Source organism: Polypterus senegalus, chromosome 3, assembly GCF_016835505.1.
Source record: "Polypterus senegalus isolate Bchr_013 chromosome 3, ASM1683550v1, whole genome shotgun sequence".
Lineage (NCBI taxonomy): Eukaryota > Metazoa > Chordata > Cladistia > Polypteriformes > Polypteridae > Polypterus > Polypterus senegalus.
The window spans coordinates 49,079,474-49,099,533 of record NC_053156.1 but is presented as its reverse complement, the minus strand read 5'-3'; the positions used below and the strand labels follow the sequence as shown (position 1 = coordinate 49,099,533).

The 20,060-nt window shown below is 36.3% G+C and overlaps 2 protein-coding genes across 5 annotated transcripts in view; one reads left to right on the top strand and one right to left on the bottom strand.

Annotated features, from left to right (window-relative positions):
- Positions 1-8,196, top strand: part of LOC120525123 (eukaryotic translation initiation factor 4E type 2-like) — a 42,585-nt gene extending 34,389 nt beyond the window's left edge. For 2 of the 3 annotated variants that reach the window (XM_039747163.1, XM_039747160.1), the window contains exons 4-7: positions 4,196-4,300; positions 5,788-5,940; positions 6,282-6,418; positions 6,605-8,196. In XM_039747163.1, coding sequence (XP_039603097.1) covers positions 4,196-4,300; positions 5,788-5,940; positions 6,282-6,418; positions 6,605-6,668 — 459 coding nt within the window. In that variant the 3' untranslated portion in view covers positions 6,669-8,196. The remainder of the gene's footprint in view (positions 1-4,195; positions 4,301-5,787; positions 5,941-6,281; positions 6,419-6,604) is intronic. The other variant, XM_039747162.1, reaches the window with a different exon arrangement.
- Positions 8,197-13,920: 5,724 nt separating this feature from the next.
- chrne (cholinergic receptor, nicotinic, epsilon) overlaps positions 13,921-20,060 on the bottom strand; it is a 74,262-nt gene continuing 68,122 nt past the window's right edge. For both annotated transcript variants that reach the window (XM_039747159.1, XM_039747158.1), the window contains exon 12: positions 13,921-14,575. In XM_039747159.1, coding sequence (XP_039603093.1) covers positions 14,411-14,575 — 165 coding nt within the window. In that variant the 3' untranslated portion in view covers positions 13,921-14,410. The remainder of the gene's footprint in view (positions 14,576-20,060) is intronic.

Below are 20,060 nucleotides of genomic sequence, written 5' to 3'. Positions count from 1 at the left end.
TATATATATACAGTAATCCTCCTCGATCGCTGGGTTATGCTTCCAGACCCCCGCGATAGGTGAAAATCCGCGAAGTAGAAACCATATGTTTGTGTGGTTATTTTTATATATTTTAAGCCCTTATAAACTCTCCCACCCTGTTAACATTATTAGAGCCCTCTAGACATGAAATAACACCCTTTAGTCAAACGTTTAAACTGTGCTCCATGACAAGACAGAGATGACAGTTCTTTCTCACAATTAAAAGAAAGCAAACATATCTTATCTTCAAAGGAGCGCGTCATAAAGGAGCGCCAGGAGCAGAGAATGTCAGAGAGAGCGCTGCAAAGAAAAGCAAACAATCAAAAAATCAATACATGCTTTTAAGTATACAGAAGCACCGCGATAAAGCGGCATTTTGTAGAGGAGCGTCCGTGTCCTCTGTGCAAACAGCCCCTCTGCTCACACCCTCCGTCAGGCAGAGAGAGCGAGAAAGATAGAGAGAAGCAAACAAGCACAGCGCGGGAAGCATATCTTATAGCATTGAAGAGTTTTAGTTAATATGCAATACATGCTCTGATTGGGTAGCTTCTAAGCCATCCGCCAATAGCGTCCCTTGTATGAAATCAACTGGGCAATCAAACTGAGGAAGCATGTAACCTAAATTAAAAGACCCATTGTCCAGAAAGCGCTAACCAGTAAAAATCTGTGATATATGTTTAGATGTGCTTACATTTAAAATCCGCGATAGAGTGAAACCGCGAAAGTCAAAGCGCGATATAGCGAGGGATTACTGTATATATGTATGTATATATATGTATATATATGTATATATGTATTATATATATGTATATAAAATTATTTCCTGCTGCAGCTGTTATAATTGGCTTTGAACATGCTTTAGTATTCTAAAGACAGTTAGTGAGATGGAGGTTGAGCAAGCATGTAGCACTCAATCAAGTAGGCATACATTTTATGATTAATCTGGTTTAAGTTTAGTGCAGATGCTTTAACATAGACTGAGTGTAGTGAAGGGCTGCTATTTATCTGCCTTACAGCACCAGGGTCTGCATGGGGTTTACAGGTTCTCCCCATATATGTACAGATTGATATTGGTCAATGTTTTTAACTGTTGAAGATTACCTGTTTTAACACATACAGTAATACTGGAAATGTATTAGTAATACTTGACAATTACCAAAAAAGTGTAGTTCATGTGCTGTGAAGTAAATTACATCCATCCTCTCTTCCTCAGCATGTTATACATCATATGGAACATTAACAGTGAGCAATTGTGAAACATTTTTTTCTATAAATATTGTGTAGTTGTCAACAGAACTAGACAACAATTCACAACATTCAGTATATCAAGAAGATTATTTTCAAGGCGAGATGTATACTATTTCAAGGTATACACTAGAGGAAATTGTGCCCCCTTGGGTTGAAAGGTTGCTGCAGGAATAGATAAGTAGAGAGGTGAAGTGCACAGCTGGTCTCCTAAAATGGTTGATTATCACATAAATGTTTGAGTTGCATTGGTGTACAGAAGTCTTCCTGTCATGCCACAGATTCAGTATTGTAATGGCCAAATCAAACCCAGACCTCAATCCAAGACAGTTACATTTTTCCCTTTAAACCACTCCAGAGTAGCTTTAGCAGCATGTAATGTCTAGGGTCATTATCCTACTGGAAATTGAACCTTTATCCCAGTCTCACATCTCTGGTGACCTGAAATAGGTTTTCCTCAAGAACTGACCGGTATTTAGTGTCGTTCATATTTCTTTCAGTCCTAACTAGCTTTCCTATCCCTTCTAATGGAGAAACATCCCCACAGCATGATGCTGCCACCACTATGCTCCATTGTGGGAATAATGTTCTCGGGGTGATGGGAAGTGTTGGGGTTGTGCCACACATGGTGTTTCCCAGTGATTGCCATATAGTTTAATTATAGTCTCATCTGACCAGAGAACTTTCTTCCGTTTGTTTCGGGAGTCTGCCACATGCTATTGAGCAAACTCCAAATGTGTTTTCAGCTGTATATAATAATATAATATAATAAAATGTCCAGATTTTCTTTGCATTGTTTTTCCCTTCTATAGAGCACAGTTGTCAGATGTTTTATTTTTGGTATAATTTAAGCATGTCTATCTTACTTAATGCTTTAATTATGTAATGCAGTTATAATTATGAAAGCTATTGATTAATTTTATGAAACATTACTTAATGAAATGCATTTATTCTTGCTTATTGATATGGTATGGACTAATTATGTAGCCTTTATTGTATCCATTCATCCTACTTCCTTTATTGTACACAACTGTAGAACTAGACTACTTATTTATGTATTAAAAATAGTGTATATTTGAAGTACATCTCATGTGAGCTTTCATAAGAAGATTTCACCATCTAAATGAATTTGGATGCTCAAATGAAGATTGAGCCTAAACAGTTTCAACTTTGAGACAAACATGAGGGATATGTGCAAACCACTTGTTATAGATTGTGTTCCTGTATTCTAACTAACAATTTGTATGGAGTCCTTAATTTCTTAAGTAGTAATTGTAATAGTAATTGCATTGGAGAGCTTGCCATAGAAGTTTTTATTTTTTTGGAAAGGAGGATTTAACAGTACTCTGCATGACTTATAATCTTTAATTCAAATACTTTAAACATTATATATAATTTTGATCTTGGCCATGTAAAATGCAGTTGTTCTTGAAATATATACAGTAGTCATTTTGAAAAATCTTAAATTCTGAAACCAAAATTTAACTTAATGCCATCAATTAAAATTGTAACTAGTCAAAATGGTTGTTGGCATTAAAATAGGAATTGGCACGTACAATAGTGTCTCATGGTAAAACCTATTCTTTTGTACAGATTTGATTTCAACATTGAAGCTGCTGATTTATTTCAGGTTTTATTGAGTGACTGCTTTGTTAATCCTAAGCTCTGCTTCAGAGTAAAATGTTGGCACATCTTGATATTTGTCTGTTTTATAGAAAGAAATAGTGCACATTTGTGTGTGTCTGTATGTATTATTAAATATACTAGACATTAAGCCCGTTACAATAACGGGCGCTAGAACTGTATTGCATAAACATTAGTAGGAGCAGTCTATATTAAATGGCAAGGGACCTTGACCTCATTCTGTTTGTTGTCTTTGTTTTTTTTGTTAATATTTTTGCAAGAAGCCTAAAGTAAAATAATATTAAAAAGAAAATAGAAACATATGGCAATACAGGTAAGTATAATTAATATTGCCTTAGTATAAAACTTTGTAACAATCTGTAATACACAATATCTGAAGAAGATATTTAGGAAAAAGTTTTTATTTTTTTACCTCATGAAATTTTTCAATAAAATTTCATTATAGACAACATTTTTTGTAAATACTCTGTCTGAGTTTGTCAACAGTTTGCCTTGTTCAGGACCATCTACAACGTTGACAACAACATCTGTAAAACTTCTAACTCTTGATAATGCAACATATAACTGAGCGTGGCTGAATACTGGCTCTGGCAAGTAAATGCCAACTTTTTCTAAGGTTTGCCCTTCAGCTTTATTAATTGTTATGGCAAAGGCTAATGTAACTGGAAATTGTCGCCTTCTTAAGGTAAAGGGTAAATTAGTAGAGGATGTAGCCAAATCAATACGGGGAATATTCTGACGCTCTTTTTCTTTTTCTTCAATCGATCTATTTGCTCGTATTTTTCTTTGTCTTTCAGCCTTTCTTTCATTGATGTTTACTTGCTGAGCTGACCGTTCTTCCAGGAGATGTTGCTTATATACGATTTGAGTGTCTGTGTCTTTTGTCCTACTTGACGTGTCCTTTTTTCAGGGTGGCATGTTGTTAGTAGATAGTTAGTAAGTAAATATACGCGGGGCAGTATGTGTGGCATCTCCCCAGCAACGGATTTTATGTGCGTGGCCGCGGCTACCCAATCAGCACTCTCCCCAGCAATGATGTCCTTTATTTGTTAATCACGTGCGGCCGCGGCGACACGATTCACTGTGTGCAGATTGCGCCGAGCCCCGCACATGCGCACTTCACCAGAAGACACACACACACGGACACCTGAACGCACACAGGGGTTTTATTAAAGAGGATAGGATAATTATATATTTATAAAATCATAATTATGTTGGGGTTTATTTATTGAGTAATTTCTGACCTTTCAAACCTAATCACGCTTTTTTTTAATGTTTTTTGCAGGTGGAACAGTTTTGGAAGTTTTATAGCCACTTGGTCAGACCAGGAGACCTGACTGGACATAGTGACTTTCATTTGTTTAAAGAAGGAATTAAACCCATGTGGGAGGTTAGTGATGCTGGAAGAGGTGATGTTCAGTTAAACAGATTTTTATGCAGAGGCATCATTCATCTTTTGTTCATTCTGGAGCTATTTTTATTTGATACAAAAAAATGTGTGAACACACACTTGTGATAAGTAGCTAAATTTAATTTTGGTACATCTTCATGTGTGCTTCAATCAGTCAGTATGTTTTGTTTTTATCTACAACCTTCATGTTGCTGTCTTTGCTAAGTATACTAAGTGTATCAGTATACTGCTGCTGGATTATGTGAATTTCCCCTTGGGATTAATAAAGTACCTATCTATTTATCTATCTGATATTTGTTCACCATGTTTTATCATATCTCATTTCATAGTAACCACCATAAAACACCTAATGTCCAGTTTACAGCACTGGTGACGGGCTAAAATCTGCAGCTGAATGATTTGATAGCCATCTGCTTCATGCAATGCTATATCTCATTGCCTTGTTTGTGCTGAAAGTTCTTGTTAAAATATGATCATTTGCTGGTGATTGGTTGGTACTTCATTAATACATAAGTGCAGCATTGCTTGTGAGTGCATATTTCTTTAGTCTATAAGTCCAGTTAAATGAAATGACTTTATTTCTTAATTTTTTGGGGTCGAACTGTAACGTTCTCTCTTGTTTTCAGACATAATGTGTGCCTTGAGCATGGATAAGGTGCTGTATAAATAGAATGTTAATAATAGTAATACAAGTATTGTAATTATTAATGCAATACTTTTTTACAAAGTTATTCTTAAATATTCTGAAGTGGTGGTTATTTATTCTGTTTTATAGTGTGGGCCTGTCATATATATATTTCTTAGGAATGAAGGCACACTGGAGTATTGAATTCTTTTACAGTTTCATCACTAAGCAAATTTTTCTGCCTGCATTTCCACCCTACCCTTTCTCATTTTCTTCTAGTAAGGCTGAACTATTTTTCTCCAAACTAGGTTTTCCTGTGTAGGAAGTTGTACATGGAATTAACAAACTTGCCTGTTTTTTGGAACCCATTCAATTTCTCTGCCATATACAGTAATCAAATTCATACATATTTTATGTTTATGGCAAGAATTTCAAGATAACTTGCAAGAGTGGAAAACATTACAGTGTTTTTGTTGAGTTACTTGCAGACAGTGAATAGATATCCTTGCAGGTTTAAGTTCAGTGCCTTAGACATTATAAAACACCACACTGCCAGCCTATGTAAATAATATTTTACTACACTGGAAGTTGTGACAAAAGTAATGTAAAGTTTGTTAAGCCCTGACTTGATTTTGTATTACATGTTTTTTTTTATTACATTATTTGGTTACTTAAAAAAGTGTAGTTTTTAAGTAAAAAGTTGTAATATTTTTTTGTTTTGTAAGTTACTGTATACTTGTGGTAGTAAATTAATAGAAACGAAACAAAAAAAAAAATACAATGTGGAAAGTGTGTGTTGAGATTTTTATTATTCCTTAATGACAAATTTGTTCGTCACCAGGATGAAGCAAACAAAAATGGAGGCAAATGGATTATTAGATTGCGTAAAGGCTTAGCATCTCGTTTCTGGGAGAATATCATTCTGGCTATGCTTGGTGAGCAGTTCATGGTGGGAGAAGAGATTTGTGGAGTTGTGGTTTCCATAAGGTTTCAAGTAAGTTTAGTTTCTGTATCATATTATAAAGACTGCCTTCGTAGACAGTTGGTGTATTTAATTTTATACTGCAAATATTAAATGTTAGATTGAAGTTTTTCCATTTTAAATAAAATGGCTAATTGTTGTATGTTTTACAAAATTTAAGTTTAACCTGGCTGAACCTGGGTGCAAGGTTCATAGCTTCCAAAACATTTGGGAGCAAAACTGGTCTAACCAATAAAGTTACTGAGTCAGAATTTTAGATTCCTGACTAGCTTAAAATGTTACATATTTGTGTTAAATTTCCAAGTGTTAGCAAATAATAATGTAATTTAAATTTATTTATTTTTTTTAAATAGGAGGACATCTTGTCAATTTGGAATAAGACAGCAAATGATCAGGTGACCACATCTAGAATAAGGGACACATTGCGACGAGTTTTAAACTTGCCCCCCAATACTATTATGGAATACAAGACACACAATGACAGTTTGAAGTGAGTATCATGTGAAATGCAGAGAAGTATCTGCACAAGTTATTGTTGGCTTTGGAACTCAATCGATCAGTAAATTAAGCAATACAATTTTCTTGCTTACAGTGTTTGGCTTTAAGAACTGAATGAATAGATTACATGTGCAATATTTTATGTAGATTCTGAAAGTTGTCTTTTTCTTTTAATTAGATCTCTTTTCGTATCTGTCTGCAGGGACAATTCCAGTTTCCGGAACACGAAGATTTCACTGTGATACGGGAAATAGTCTGACCAATTATTCCTCTCTGCATTCAGGGATTTTTTTTAACATGCAGAAATTTTTAACTTGGCAGAAATACATTGAAAAAGTTGGCTCCAGTCATCTCCAAGTGCTTCCGTGGTCAAACCTTATATGAACTTGTCTGCATTGTTTTGAGGTTGTTGGGTGGGTGAGAGAAGATTTTTATTTACATGGTGAAACAGATCAGGAAAACAATCATCTTTCTTTTTAAGTGTCTTTGTGATCCTGAAATTGGAGATTTCTTGACTTCTTATGTTCTACATTGTCTTTTTAAAGACTAAGACTAGGGGTTAATTGATGTGCTGATTTGATGTTACGGTGCACAGGTGGTATTTGTTAGCTTTTTTTGGGACAGACCTCTGAGAGGAGCACCTTGCACCATAAAAGGTAACCATGGAAAAAAAATATATGTTCTAAAGGCTTAGAGCACCAAACTTACATGACCAAGATAGAATCATTGTATTGTAAAGGCTTATTAAATCAGGATGTGAGTGTGAAAATATAGCATGAATAAATCATTGTACTGTATCTGATATCTTTGAGAAGGTGGCATTTGAGTGGTGGACCAGTAATTTCTGTATCTTAAACATTTACACTCCAAGAGCGTAAATAACCACAATGAACTTGTAATTTGACTTCTTGGACCCTAGTAATGTTAAGTGTGGTCTTAAGAGAATTCCTTTATGGATTAGAGCTGAAGCCATATATGAATGTATGTGTTAAACTGGATTGAAAAGACAGTGCTGCTTAGGTAGTAAAGGGGCATGCCTCACGGGTGGCTGCAGAAAAGTGTTCTGCTAGTCATTGAATCAGCTATGTTTTTGTTTTAGGATTTGTTAACATACTGATTATGGCTGAATTTCTAAATGTTAATTTATATGTTCTTTATACATCTATTATGATTATTTTGTTATTCTTCACTTCTGCCTACTGTGTCAACTTTTACATATTTTTTTTCCCCCGAAACTGTTATTTTGCATATTATGAGGTCACTGCAGTAGTCTTAAGAGGCAGACACTGCTTCTTGTATGTGGGATAGCTTTGTAATGGTGACCTTTTCTTTGCACATTTCAGTCTCGTTGTGAAAGTATCTAGCATTCTTATAGAGTAATACAAATCAAGATGGGTTGTCTCTTGCTCTATTTCTGAGTAAGTTTACAATATGAATTTTGTTTTTTCTTTTTATTTATGTCTATATACATGTTCACCACTTTCTCTCACTGTCCTTCTAAAAATACACAGGAGACAGTTTGTTTAATTTCTGTGTTGGTTTTTATTCTTCCATCTCCTCCTCCCAGTATTGTTGTGAATTCTAAATATATTAAATGTATATCAATAAACACGCTAAACTTTTCTTGAAGAAGTACCTCTTTTATGCCAAATGCAACAATGTTAAATTGCATTTTGCTTTGTTAATGGCTTAGCAAAGAGGTCTTAACTCTGAAGTACATTTTGTGTGAACATATGAATGTAAAATACAAATATTTATTCGACTCATAAATTAATGTCTGTTAATCATAATAGTCATTTGCAGTAAACTTTCATGTTATCACTAATTAATGTGCTGTTCTTTAGAAAGCCATATTGTATTTTTGGGGATTTAGAAGTGTGGGCTTATGGTAAATTAATAACTTCCACAGTCAGGAATTGGATCCATAGGCTCAAAGATTTTATTCAAAGCTTTTAGATTGCATGGTTGACAGTTGATAATTATTCACTGGGTGAATTTTCAGGCAACTATTGTTGCAAAAACTGTATAACGTGTTTACTTGATGTGCCAGTATTTTGTGTATACATCTTTTTAAGGATACTCCAATCAGCTTTTTTTTTTTTTTTTTAATTTTAAGGCTGATATCAATCACCAAGTTAATGTTACTAGTATCTGACAAATGCAATATTTATTTTTTTTCTTTTTCCACCCTTTATCCTTTTAAACACTTTTTTCTGCATAACCAGCCATGTTGAAGCATTATGTTCTATTTTATTATTTTTACTTCCATTTTTTTTTCTTTTTTAACTGTTCATTGACCATACAAAAATGGTAAAATCCCTTAAAATACAAACTTTTACTGTCAAGGCATTAACACAACATTTATTCTTGATGCATATGACATAAAAGAAAATGAAATGCTTGTATAATTACTGTATGAGCTGTTGTCCTAATAAAACATTCATAAGATGGTTGCCAAGAAGGTAACGGCTAACATGCATAACAAGTTCACAAGTAAAATAGACAAGGGCGATTTTTATTTTTTTTTTAATAATTATTGTACTTCAATATCTGAGCTGCTGTTCTAAACACAAGCTTAACTCACTGTGCACACTTTGACAAGGAGAGTTTGTTTTATTAAAGGGCGAAATTATTACCAAAGACGCATTTCTCTATCAACATGGCCCCTTTTCTTCTACTTCAACTTGAGCTTCACGTGGACAACATGTAACCCTGCTGTCCCCATGATGAACAGGGTGACTCCTTGAATTCCTGGTTTACAGCAGCGGCCAATGAATGGGAGCATTTTATTTTTTTTAATCAAGAATTCTTTAATTTGTTTGGTTTAGACCAGTTAAGATCAAATTAAATGAGTTACTAATGTTAAAACGTTTTTCGAGTGACCATTTATAGAAACTTAAGAAACAATGTAAGCAATATTCTAGCACATCTGTTTTACGTGTTTTTTGTTAGTATTTCCTCTATTTCAATTTAGATTCATTTTGCCGTACTTTATTAAAGGCCATGAAAAGTTACACTGAATATGGAGTGTTTTTCCACATTCATTTAGCATCAACTCTGCTTCTTATTTTAGTCATATCGGATTGTATCTGATACTGAAATCAAGCTGACCGTTTATGGCTGTTGAGTCCACTAAGTGTGCAGCAAGATTTTTTGACTGGTTTAATAGAATCATAGTCTTTGTAATTTCCTTTATGGAATATCCATGTATAGGACTAAATGATGTAAAAATATTAATAGTAATTCTTAAGTCTTCAAAATAAAATATGTTAATAGTATATGTTTATGGTAATCAAACTTTACTTGTTTGCCTTACGTAGAGAAAGGCCCATTATGGTTTTCTTATCTCCATATGTTTGGCAGACTACAAACATTTACCATAGTGTCATATAATTGAAAATAAGTATTCCTTTTTTTTTTTTTTGATGAAATGCATGAATTTTGCTGTTTAAAAATTGTGGTCTGTTGCAGTGACTGCTTGTCTGAATAATACTATCTGAATTGCATAAATACGGGCTCTCATTGCAGACTACAGCTTCACTGCTCATTTAATAGATGATCCCTAAAACAAACTTACATTTTCACAACAGTACTGCCACATATTTCAATTACATCTCAAGTCACATACCATAAATTGTCCATAATAAAAAAAATTCATCAGCTAAATTTCACACATTTAACACTTTGAAAAAGTACACAAGTTATGCTAACAATATTAATGCAACAAAACTTTTCAATTTTGGGTCTATTTACCATGTTTGTGGTGAAATAAATGCTTCCTCACTTTCTTTTTTTTAAGAAAATTGCAAAATGTATATATGGTGTGATAATCTGGTGTTCCATGATTGAGTTAACTGTTTTGAAAGACATGCAAGCTAAACTGACCTCAAGGATCATTTTTTGTCATTCCAACATCCGTGTGCAGAAATGAAATTTGGTACTCAGGTCTCACTAATTAATAAAATACATAGAATTGCTTTCCCCGGGTTCCTGCACCTTTCTAATTTGTTCCATTCAACCTGTACACCACAGACAATAATTCGGAGAACACAATGAACCGTCCATCCAGGGTTCTCACTTGCCTTGAAGCCAGACCACCTGAGATAGACAGACTGACTGACTGATAGATGGTGAAAGTGGAATGTGGACTGAATAAAAGTGGTTTTGAAAATGAACGGATAGGAACTTTTGAGATGAATGCAACTCAGGGACAGTAGAAGCCAGTGGTACCTCAATTAGTATGTGTTCAGGGTTCATTTATGCCTTGTGCCTAACCAGGCTGGGTCAGACTCTGGCCCCCATGACGTTTATTTGGTTTATCCATGTTGTGATTTGGAGAACTGATTCATTCCTTCGATGGGAAGCTGCCAGGATAGATTTTCACCACCCTGTAAGGTGTAAGATGCTTTATTTAGTCATATTTATACAAGAAAACATGCAATTTATCTTTTCTGCTGCATCCAGATAGACAAGAAAATAGAAGGTATGTAAAAATAGGAGGTCCAATTTTTTGCAAAATTTAAAACTTTCACCTAATTTTAAAAAAAATACCTTGACAACAGCTTCAGAAGGTTTTAATCCCAGACATGTACAAAAAACTTAGGAAGACACTCTTCACCCATGTACATTTAACAACCTTTGATATATATTTTTTATTTGGGGAAAACCCTTAGGGCACTGTGGTGAAAGGAATTTCTGGAGCACTTGGTTGGGGGTCTTTTAAATCAACTGTCCCTTCTGTTTTTCCAAAGGTTACCACTGCATGTACTGGGTGCCTGTCATCGGCTCGGACGATATTGAGTTTCTTCATCCTTGCTCTCTAGAACATGCTTATCATCATCTGCTGTAATAATTTTTGCAGCATTCCTGGTATCTTGAGACTGGTCAGACCACTAAACCGGGCATTAGAGATGTGATGATAGATTGGATCACACTGCAATAAAAGGACAACATGACCTTCTCTCCATTTTAAATACTGTTGAATTTATGGAGGAAAAATGAAAGCTGACTACATTTAGGTATTTTTTTATTATCTAGTCGTGGTGGTGCACTCCAGCAACTCCAAGGACTTTAGTCGAGTTGCTCTCACTTCATACATTAGGAAGACTTTTGCGAGGCAGGCCCTGAAAAAGCGCCAATCTCTGGTTACACACTATGTTGATCGTCTGCATTTTGCTTACCAGATACATATCAGTGAAAAGGATGTTGTGATCTGTAAGCTCCACAAAGCCTGTTCCCACTTGGACAAAGCCAGCACCACAGTTAGGATGATGTTCTTTGATTTCTGCAGTGCCTTTAACACCATCCTCCCTCACAGACTAAGGAACAAGCTAAGGCCTATGCATCTTGATACCCCCAGTCTCCTGGATCATGGACTACCTGGCCAACAGCCAGCAGTTTGTGAAGCTGAGGGACTGTATGTCAGAGATGATGGCGTGTAAAACTGGGGTACACCAGGGAACTGTTTTGACTCCCCTCCTATTTACCCTTTACACAACAGATTCCAAGTACAATACCCGCTCTTGCTATCTATGGAAGTTCCCAGACAACCCCTCTGTTATAGGTCGTGTTGATAATGGAGACAAGTCAGAGTGCAGGACGCTGGTGAAGGACGATATTTTGCAGTGCAAGGAGAATTACTTGCAGGTCGACATCAGCAAGACAAAATAGTTGATGATATACTTTGGGTGTCTTAAGAAGCCTCTGAGACCAGTCACCATTTGGGGGAGAACATGGAAGCATTTACAGTGCGGTAAGTACTTGGGGGTTCATATAAATAGAAAACTGGATTAGTCTGACAACATAATGGCCCTGTACAAGAAGAAGAAGGTCAGAGTATACTGCACCTCGTGATGACACTCCGGTCTTTTGAGGAGTACAGTAGGCTGGTGGAGATATTGTACCAGTCCATAGTAGCCAGTGTGGTGTTCTCCGCTGCAGTCTTCTAGGAAAGTACAAATTTATCAGGAGAACCATCTCCACAACACAACTGACTCTGAACACTGGATGCTGTTGAGGAAAACATGATGTTGGCAAAACTGGATGCCAATTTTTTGTGCAGGCTGTGGTGAGGTGTCCATGGAGTGAATGTATAAATTACTGGATGTTGGCACCAGCAGTGCACATTTGGTTCTTCATATATGCACATTTTCTTAAAACAGCTGTTCTTCAAATGAAGGAAACCTGTATTTTAGATCATAGTTTCCATTTTGGGTCATGGGTTGCGGAGGATCATTGCTCTGAACCTTGTCACTATGACAGATGGTGGCGATTCTCTCGAGGGGATCAGTGCTGGATTTAGACTGGAAGAAAAACCTAGAAAATGATGACATTCTAACACTGGAATTACTTCCCACATACTGATTACTCACTGATAGGCATGGGCAAATCTTATAGAGTTTGCTTTGATGTGGATTCATCAAAATCATGGAAACGTTCAGGAACTTTGCAGAAGATAAACTAGTTTTGCGTGGATTATAATGGTGCAGTGGTCTTTTAAGTTTCCCCGAGGGCTGCGTAAGTGTCTGACAACTATACTGAACCAATTGTTGTGACCTAACCTGTGAGACAACAGTGCTAAGTACTGTGCCCCTATGTCTCACATAACAAAAGACACAGATGGAATGTTAACTGCAAGCAAACCACAACAAATGGTCACTGACTAGCAACAAGCAGAAAAATATTTATATCATTGGGCCCACAGAGTTTGAATCTTCAGGGCACCGACTGGCTGTGCCAGGCAGCATTCTTTGAAGTTGTGCTCCATGTATCTGGCAAGTCTTTTATGCTTCTGATCTACCTGTACAGATGCTTCACACTTTTGTTTCTTCCATCAAAGAATGAAACACCATGTGAGCAGTAATAAATCTTTTGTTATTATTATTTCTCAGGGTTTTGTGTGTTCTTTGAGGTTCATTTTGACTTGTCAGCACACTGGTACGCAAAATTAGCCACGTGGCACAATGGCGAGTAAGTTAGCATACATTGATCAGTGTTATACTGCATACTATTTAGTGACATCACGCATGCATGTATTTGCCGTATAATACTCACACAAGTATGAAGCAGATCAGACAGTGCCATAAAGTGTGATGTGGAGTACGTTGACAGCACACATGTGTCAAAGTTCTGTGCCATCTAACATGGCTGCTACAGCTCTGTGGTAGGTCATGATGTCCTCTCAAAGCATTATGAGACACTGAAAAAAGAAATTTGCCTAAGATGGCTGCATTGGTGGATTTTCAGAAAATAATTTGGCAAACAAGGTCACTGGTAAACCCAGCAAATTTGGTGGGATAAATATTTCGGTGGATTTCGCCCAATCAACCCCTACACATGGACACAAGAGTCAATTCAGGGACACTACACAAAGGCACAACAGCATGGAACTGATCCCATGTCCTGACAATTCAACCCACACCAATTTGAGGGAACATAAATGGTGCAATTGTATCACCTCTAATTAATTTATGAAGAAAGGACAAAAATCCTCCATTTAAAATTTGAATTCAACTTTTAATTAAAAAAAAAAAGAAATGTTGTTTATATACACATGTAGTTTTACCTCATATAAACTACAAGATGTCTACAGATAGTCTTTTGAAATTACAAAGTGATCATTTGCAAAGAAAACGTCAAGTACAAAAGTGACACTCAATCTGCAGTCCAACCTGGCTAGAGGTGGCACATGAATCTAAACACATCCTATCAGTTATGACTCACATCTGGAATCTTCTGCAGGACATACTGTAAGTATAATCACTTCATGATTACTTAAGTCCGGAGACTACCAAGGATGAGGAATCAGAGTAAAGCGCTGTCTGGAACTTAATTTATTTGTCAGCCGTTGCATGGACACATGCCAATAGACAGTCAGAAGCCAAGTAACCATTTTCAGCCTGCTACTTTCTGGCCCACATCTGAGGGATAATCTGCAGAGTGAACAAGTCGTCCCTGTGGGATTTCTCTCTCTCCTTGAAAGCTACTACTCCTGGTATTTCTTCATTTCCCCTGGAAATGGGTAGTCTGGCACAGTGTTGTAGTGCCCCATGAGGAATATTCCAATCGTTCCAATGGAGAAAAGCAGAATCGCAGCCCAGAAGCACACTTTGTCGATAACTTTGCCAATTAGGACCCAGCTCTCCATTTCCTGAAATAGATAAGATCAGAGGCAGCTGTATGTTAGATTTTTGAAATCCACAGTGATAACACTTAAGTTATTCTCCTTCCACCTAGTATCCACCCATCCATCTATCCAGTGAAGCATCCTTATCTAGTTCAGGGTCATGAGGACTGCAGCTTAACCCAGAAGCATCAAGAACAATGTAGGAACCTTCACAGAGCACATTCATTCACATCTTTCCCATTTACTCTTGTACTGTAATTGACTTGCCAGTTTTCTTAACATCCGTGTCTTTACGACAAAAGCTGGAATACCTAGAGACCTATGCCACCGTACCACCCAGTAATTTAAGTTAAAATGTAAGAATAATAAATAGCTTAGAAAGCAGAGCTTTTACCAGAAATGGAAATACAAAAAAACATATGAATAAAATGATGGTAGTGGACCTCTGTTGTACACAATAAATTAATGTCTACTCTACTTGATATAGCATCTTTCTGTATTGAAAACCACCCAAGTTTCTTAACACAAACATCTGCAGTACAATTGTTTCTATTTATTTTCCACAATGGACCTCAGTGTGTGGCTGAAAGTCCACAAAGATCTCTCCTGGGTCCACTGCTCTTTTCGATCTCCATGCTTCCATTAGGTCAGATTATCTCAAGGCATAACTTGAGCTACTACAACTATGCTGACACGCAACTGTATTTATCAATAGCGCCTGATGACCCCCGACTCTCTTGGTTCACTGACACAATGTCTTACTTGTATTTCTGAATGGATGAGTAGTGATTTTCTCAAACTAAATAAGGAAAAAACCAGAAATTTTAGTTATTGTCAAAAAAGAATATAATGAGGGTATTAGAAATAAACTTGATCTATTAGGATTAAAAGTCAAGACGGAGGTAAAGAATTCAGGGTAATTATTGACTCTGATGTATTAATCATATTATCAGGACAGCATTTTTTCACTTAAGAAACATAGCAAAAGTTAGACCTCTTATAGCAAGATGCTGAGAAATTAGTTCACACTTTTGTTTTCAGTTGGCTAGATTATTGTAACACACTCCTCTCAAGACTACCCAAAAAAAGACATGAATCAATTACAATGAGTACAGAATGTAACTGCTAGAATCTTAACTAGGAAAAGAAAATCCGAGCACATCTCTCCAGTTCTGATGTCACTACATTGGTTACCTGTGTCATTTAGAATTGACTTTAAAATGGTGCTTATTTACAAAGCCTTAAATAACCTCACTCCATCCTATATCTAAGAATGCCTTTCATCTTACACTCCAAATAGTAACCTTAGATCTTCAAATGAGTGTCTGCTTAGAATTCCAACAGCTAAACTTAAAAGAAGTGGTGAGGCGGCCTTCTGCTGTCATGCACCTAAAATCTGGAATAGCTTGATGATAGAAATTCGCCAGGCTAATACAGTGGAGCACTTTAAAAATCTGCTAAAAACTCATTATTTTAAAATGGCTTTCTCATAGTTGCATTTTAGTGTAATCCTGATACTATGCATTTAATTATCATGTACTGTACATGCATTCAATTATCATTATCATTCTTGGTGGCTCCAAAATCCGTACTAACCCCTACTTTCTATGCTGTTCTTTTCCTGTTTTTTTATGGTGGCAATTTGCGCCACCACCACCTGATCAAAGCACCGTGATGTCCCTACATTGATGGATTGAAGGACAGAGATCCACATGACCGTCATCATCAAATTCTTCCATGTGAAGCCTGAAAACCATGAGGAGTGATGAAGATCATTGATGTTGGATAGAGTGCCTAACGTAAATACTGGGTGGTCTCGTGGCTGAGGAACCCCTGTAGATTTTTTTTTTTCTCCAGCTGTCTGGAGGTTTTTTTTTTTTTTTGGTTTTTCTGTCCATTATGGCCATTGGACCTTACTTTTATTCTATGTTAATTAGTATTGCCTAATTTTATTCTTATATTTTGTCTTTTTTTTCCTCTTTGTTCATCCTGTAAAGCATTTTGAGCTACATAATTTGTATGCAAATGTACTATATAAATAAATATTGTTGTTGTTGTTGTGTATTTAATCTACATCCCAGTGATTCCCAGTAAGTCCAGTAACTTAGCAGCAAGAAATCTACTTTGGTGCTTCTATTCTAATTGTGTGCTTTTAAACATTTGCAAAGTGCTATGAACAATCTGCAAGCAAAATATATGACTATTATTGGCATATGAACAACATAGTTGCTGGTTGCACAACCCAAAACCGTCTGACACAACAAGATGGCCAGTTCCATCCACTAGGTCATGTGTACGCACCTAAGGTATAAATGTGTCTGACAAGTATGAACGAGCACGTCCCACACAAGATAGTTAGCATCACTGACACTACCACCATCCCGTTAGACGTGCCTATAGTCACTCATGGAACTGAAAGCTCTCTTCCTGATCACTGGACAACAAACATTTCAAAAAGGTTTGCTGCCTGAAAAATTTGTGGAGATTATCATAACAGCTTCAAGCTGAATACAAATATAATTTCCAATTAACTGGATCATGTAGAAATTTGGAGAAACACGAAAGGAACTTTATTGAATTTAGAGTGTTTAATCGCTTAATGATGCTGACACATTGCATTATTTTGAGTCAAAAATGTTTAGGGTGCCATGCTTCTCCTGTCAGTGCCAAACAAAAGATGGCCTGCACTGATGGATTCCATTTGTCCTACTACTGCTTTTTCATCACTGCAATGTTCTGGTGAAGCCTTTCAACATGTTCCTCATAGACACACCAGGATTAGTAGGGAAGAGGTCCAACATGTGAAAGCTGAAAATGAATCTTAAGCAACATTTTGCACTTTGTGGTTTTGTATGCTTGAAGCATGTTGTCAAGCAGCTGGCTGTAGCTTATTGTTTTATAGCAGCCAAGAAATTTTTCAAAATCATCCCGAAATGTCTTCAGTGTGATTTCCTCCTGATCTTCAAATCGCTTGTCATTAATCACATCTCTGGCTAGTGGACCTACAATTAATTCCTTCCTTAATATCTACATCAGTTATTCATGGAAACATCTGTTTCAAAGGTTGAAATTCTTCACTTTCCTTGTTCATCACTTTCAGAAAACTTTTTATCAGTCCAGGTCTTACATGAAGAGAAGGCAAAAATATTTTTGATGGGTCAACCACTGGTTTATAGGCCACACATTTCTTACTTGGAACAAACTGCTAATGGAACGGCCAGTTCTTTTCAAAGTAATGGGTCTCTTTGTTACGCCTGTCCCATTTACAAATGACACAACAGTATTTGGTACATCTGAGCTACATTCCTAGTAGCAGTGCCACTATTTTTAGATCAGCACTGATGTTCCAGTTGTAATTGTGTACTGTATATGTATGCTTATAATATGCCTATCATATACCGTTTTATTGCAATCACCTATTTTTGTGATCTCCGATCATAACAGGCTTCTTCAAAGAAGTGTCCAATGTGCTAACTGATAGTGTACTTGACATAGTTAACTCATCATTAGATATGGGAGTCTTTCCAGATTGCCTAAAGACTGCAGTCAGTAGTTAAACCTCTCCTTTGGAAAAGTAATTTAGACTCCTCTGTCCCTGACAGCTTTAGACTTATTACTAAACTACCTTTTTAATGTAAAATTCTAGAAAAGACGAACTAAAGTACAGGAACTGCACTGCTTAAACTAGTAAACGACCTGCAGTCTAAATGCTGGCACAGGCCACATATCTGTTCTTGTTCTCCTAGATCTCTGCACAGAATTTGAGAGCATAGACCACAGTATTCTCATATATCACCTTCGACAATAGGTAGGTCTCAGAGGTAGTGTCTTAAATTTGTTTGTTGTCTTATTTAACAGCTAGAAAATACTTTGTTAGTTGTGGTGATTGTATTTCGGAGGTCCACGATAACGGATACCGCATACCACAAGGTTATATTCTGGGCCTGGTTATTTTCAGTCTACATGTTTTCAAGATTATTTTGAAACTCAAAGTGAGTTACCATTGTTATGTAGATGACACACAGCTTTACTCATCCATAACACCATGAAGACACTGAAGCTCTCTGACTCAATATCTGCCTTTCATGTCGGAATGGGTGAGTAGTAATTAACTCAACCTAAATAAAAAAAAAAAAAATCTTAAAATGGATGGTCTTAGAAATAAACTTGATTCCCTACCAATAAAAGTCAAGTTAGAATAAAGAATTTAGGTATAATCGTGGACTCTGACCTAAACTTTAAGTCACACATTAACAAGATTACTAGCAATGCATTTTACCAATTAAAGAATATTGCAAAAGTGAGACCTCTTAAAACATTGTAAGATGACAAAAAATTAATTCACGCTTTTATTTTACTAGATTACTGTACTCCTAACTGGACTAACTAAGAAACACGTCATTCGGCTGCAGTTAGCTTGGAATGCAGTAGCAAGAATCTTAACTAGAAAATGAAAATCTGTGGACATCTCTCCAGCTTAGCGTCATTACCCATTGGTTACCCATGACATTTAAAATTGACTTTAAGAAACTACTAATTGTAAACACATAGGTGTAAATATTCTTGCTGTTTCCTACATTTTGAAGTGCCTGTCCTCCTACACTCATATGTCATAACCTTACATCTTCTAATGGTGGTCTGCCTATTATTCCAAGAGCTAAGCATAAAAGAAGTGGTGAGGCAGCCTTCTGCTATTATGCACCAAAACTCTCGAATACTTCACCAATAAGAAATACGTCGGGCTAACATTGTGGAACATTTTAAAAAACTCCTAAAAACCCACTTTTTAAATTTTGGCTGTTTCATGGCTACAGTTTAGTTCTAATCATAATACACTAGAGATGCAAAGAATGATCATATTCTTCAATGAATTTGTAATCATTATTAATCTCTGCTTTTTCTGTGCTGATGTTCTGCTCCACCACCATCTGATCTAAGAACTGGTGAGCAACCTGTGATGTTTAAATGAAAAAACATACCCCAACTTTCAACACGACCCACTGTTTCAAATCCTCGAAGATGAAACCTAAAAAAAACAATACAGGACAACGTACATACATTTACAGTCATATGAAAAAGTTTGGGAACCCCTCTTAATTCTTTGGATTTATGTTTATCATTGGCTGAGCTTTCCTTTTAATATATGACATGCCTTATGGAAACAGTAGTATTTCAGCAGTAACATTAAGTTTATTGGATTAACAGAAAGTATGCAATATGCATCATAACAAAATTAGACAGGTGCATACATTTGGGCACCCCAACAGTTTTATTACGTCAATACTTAGTTGAGCCTCCTTTTGCAAATATAACAGCCTCTAGACGCCTCCTATAGCCTTTGGTGAGTGTCTGGATTCTGGATGGAGGTATTTTTGACCATTCTTCCATACAAAATCTCTCCAGTTCATTTAAATTTGATGGCTGCCGAGCATGGACTGCCTGCTTCAAATCATCCCATAGATTTTCGATGATATTCAAGTCAGGTGACTGTGACGGCCATTCCAGAACA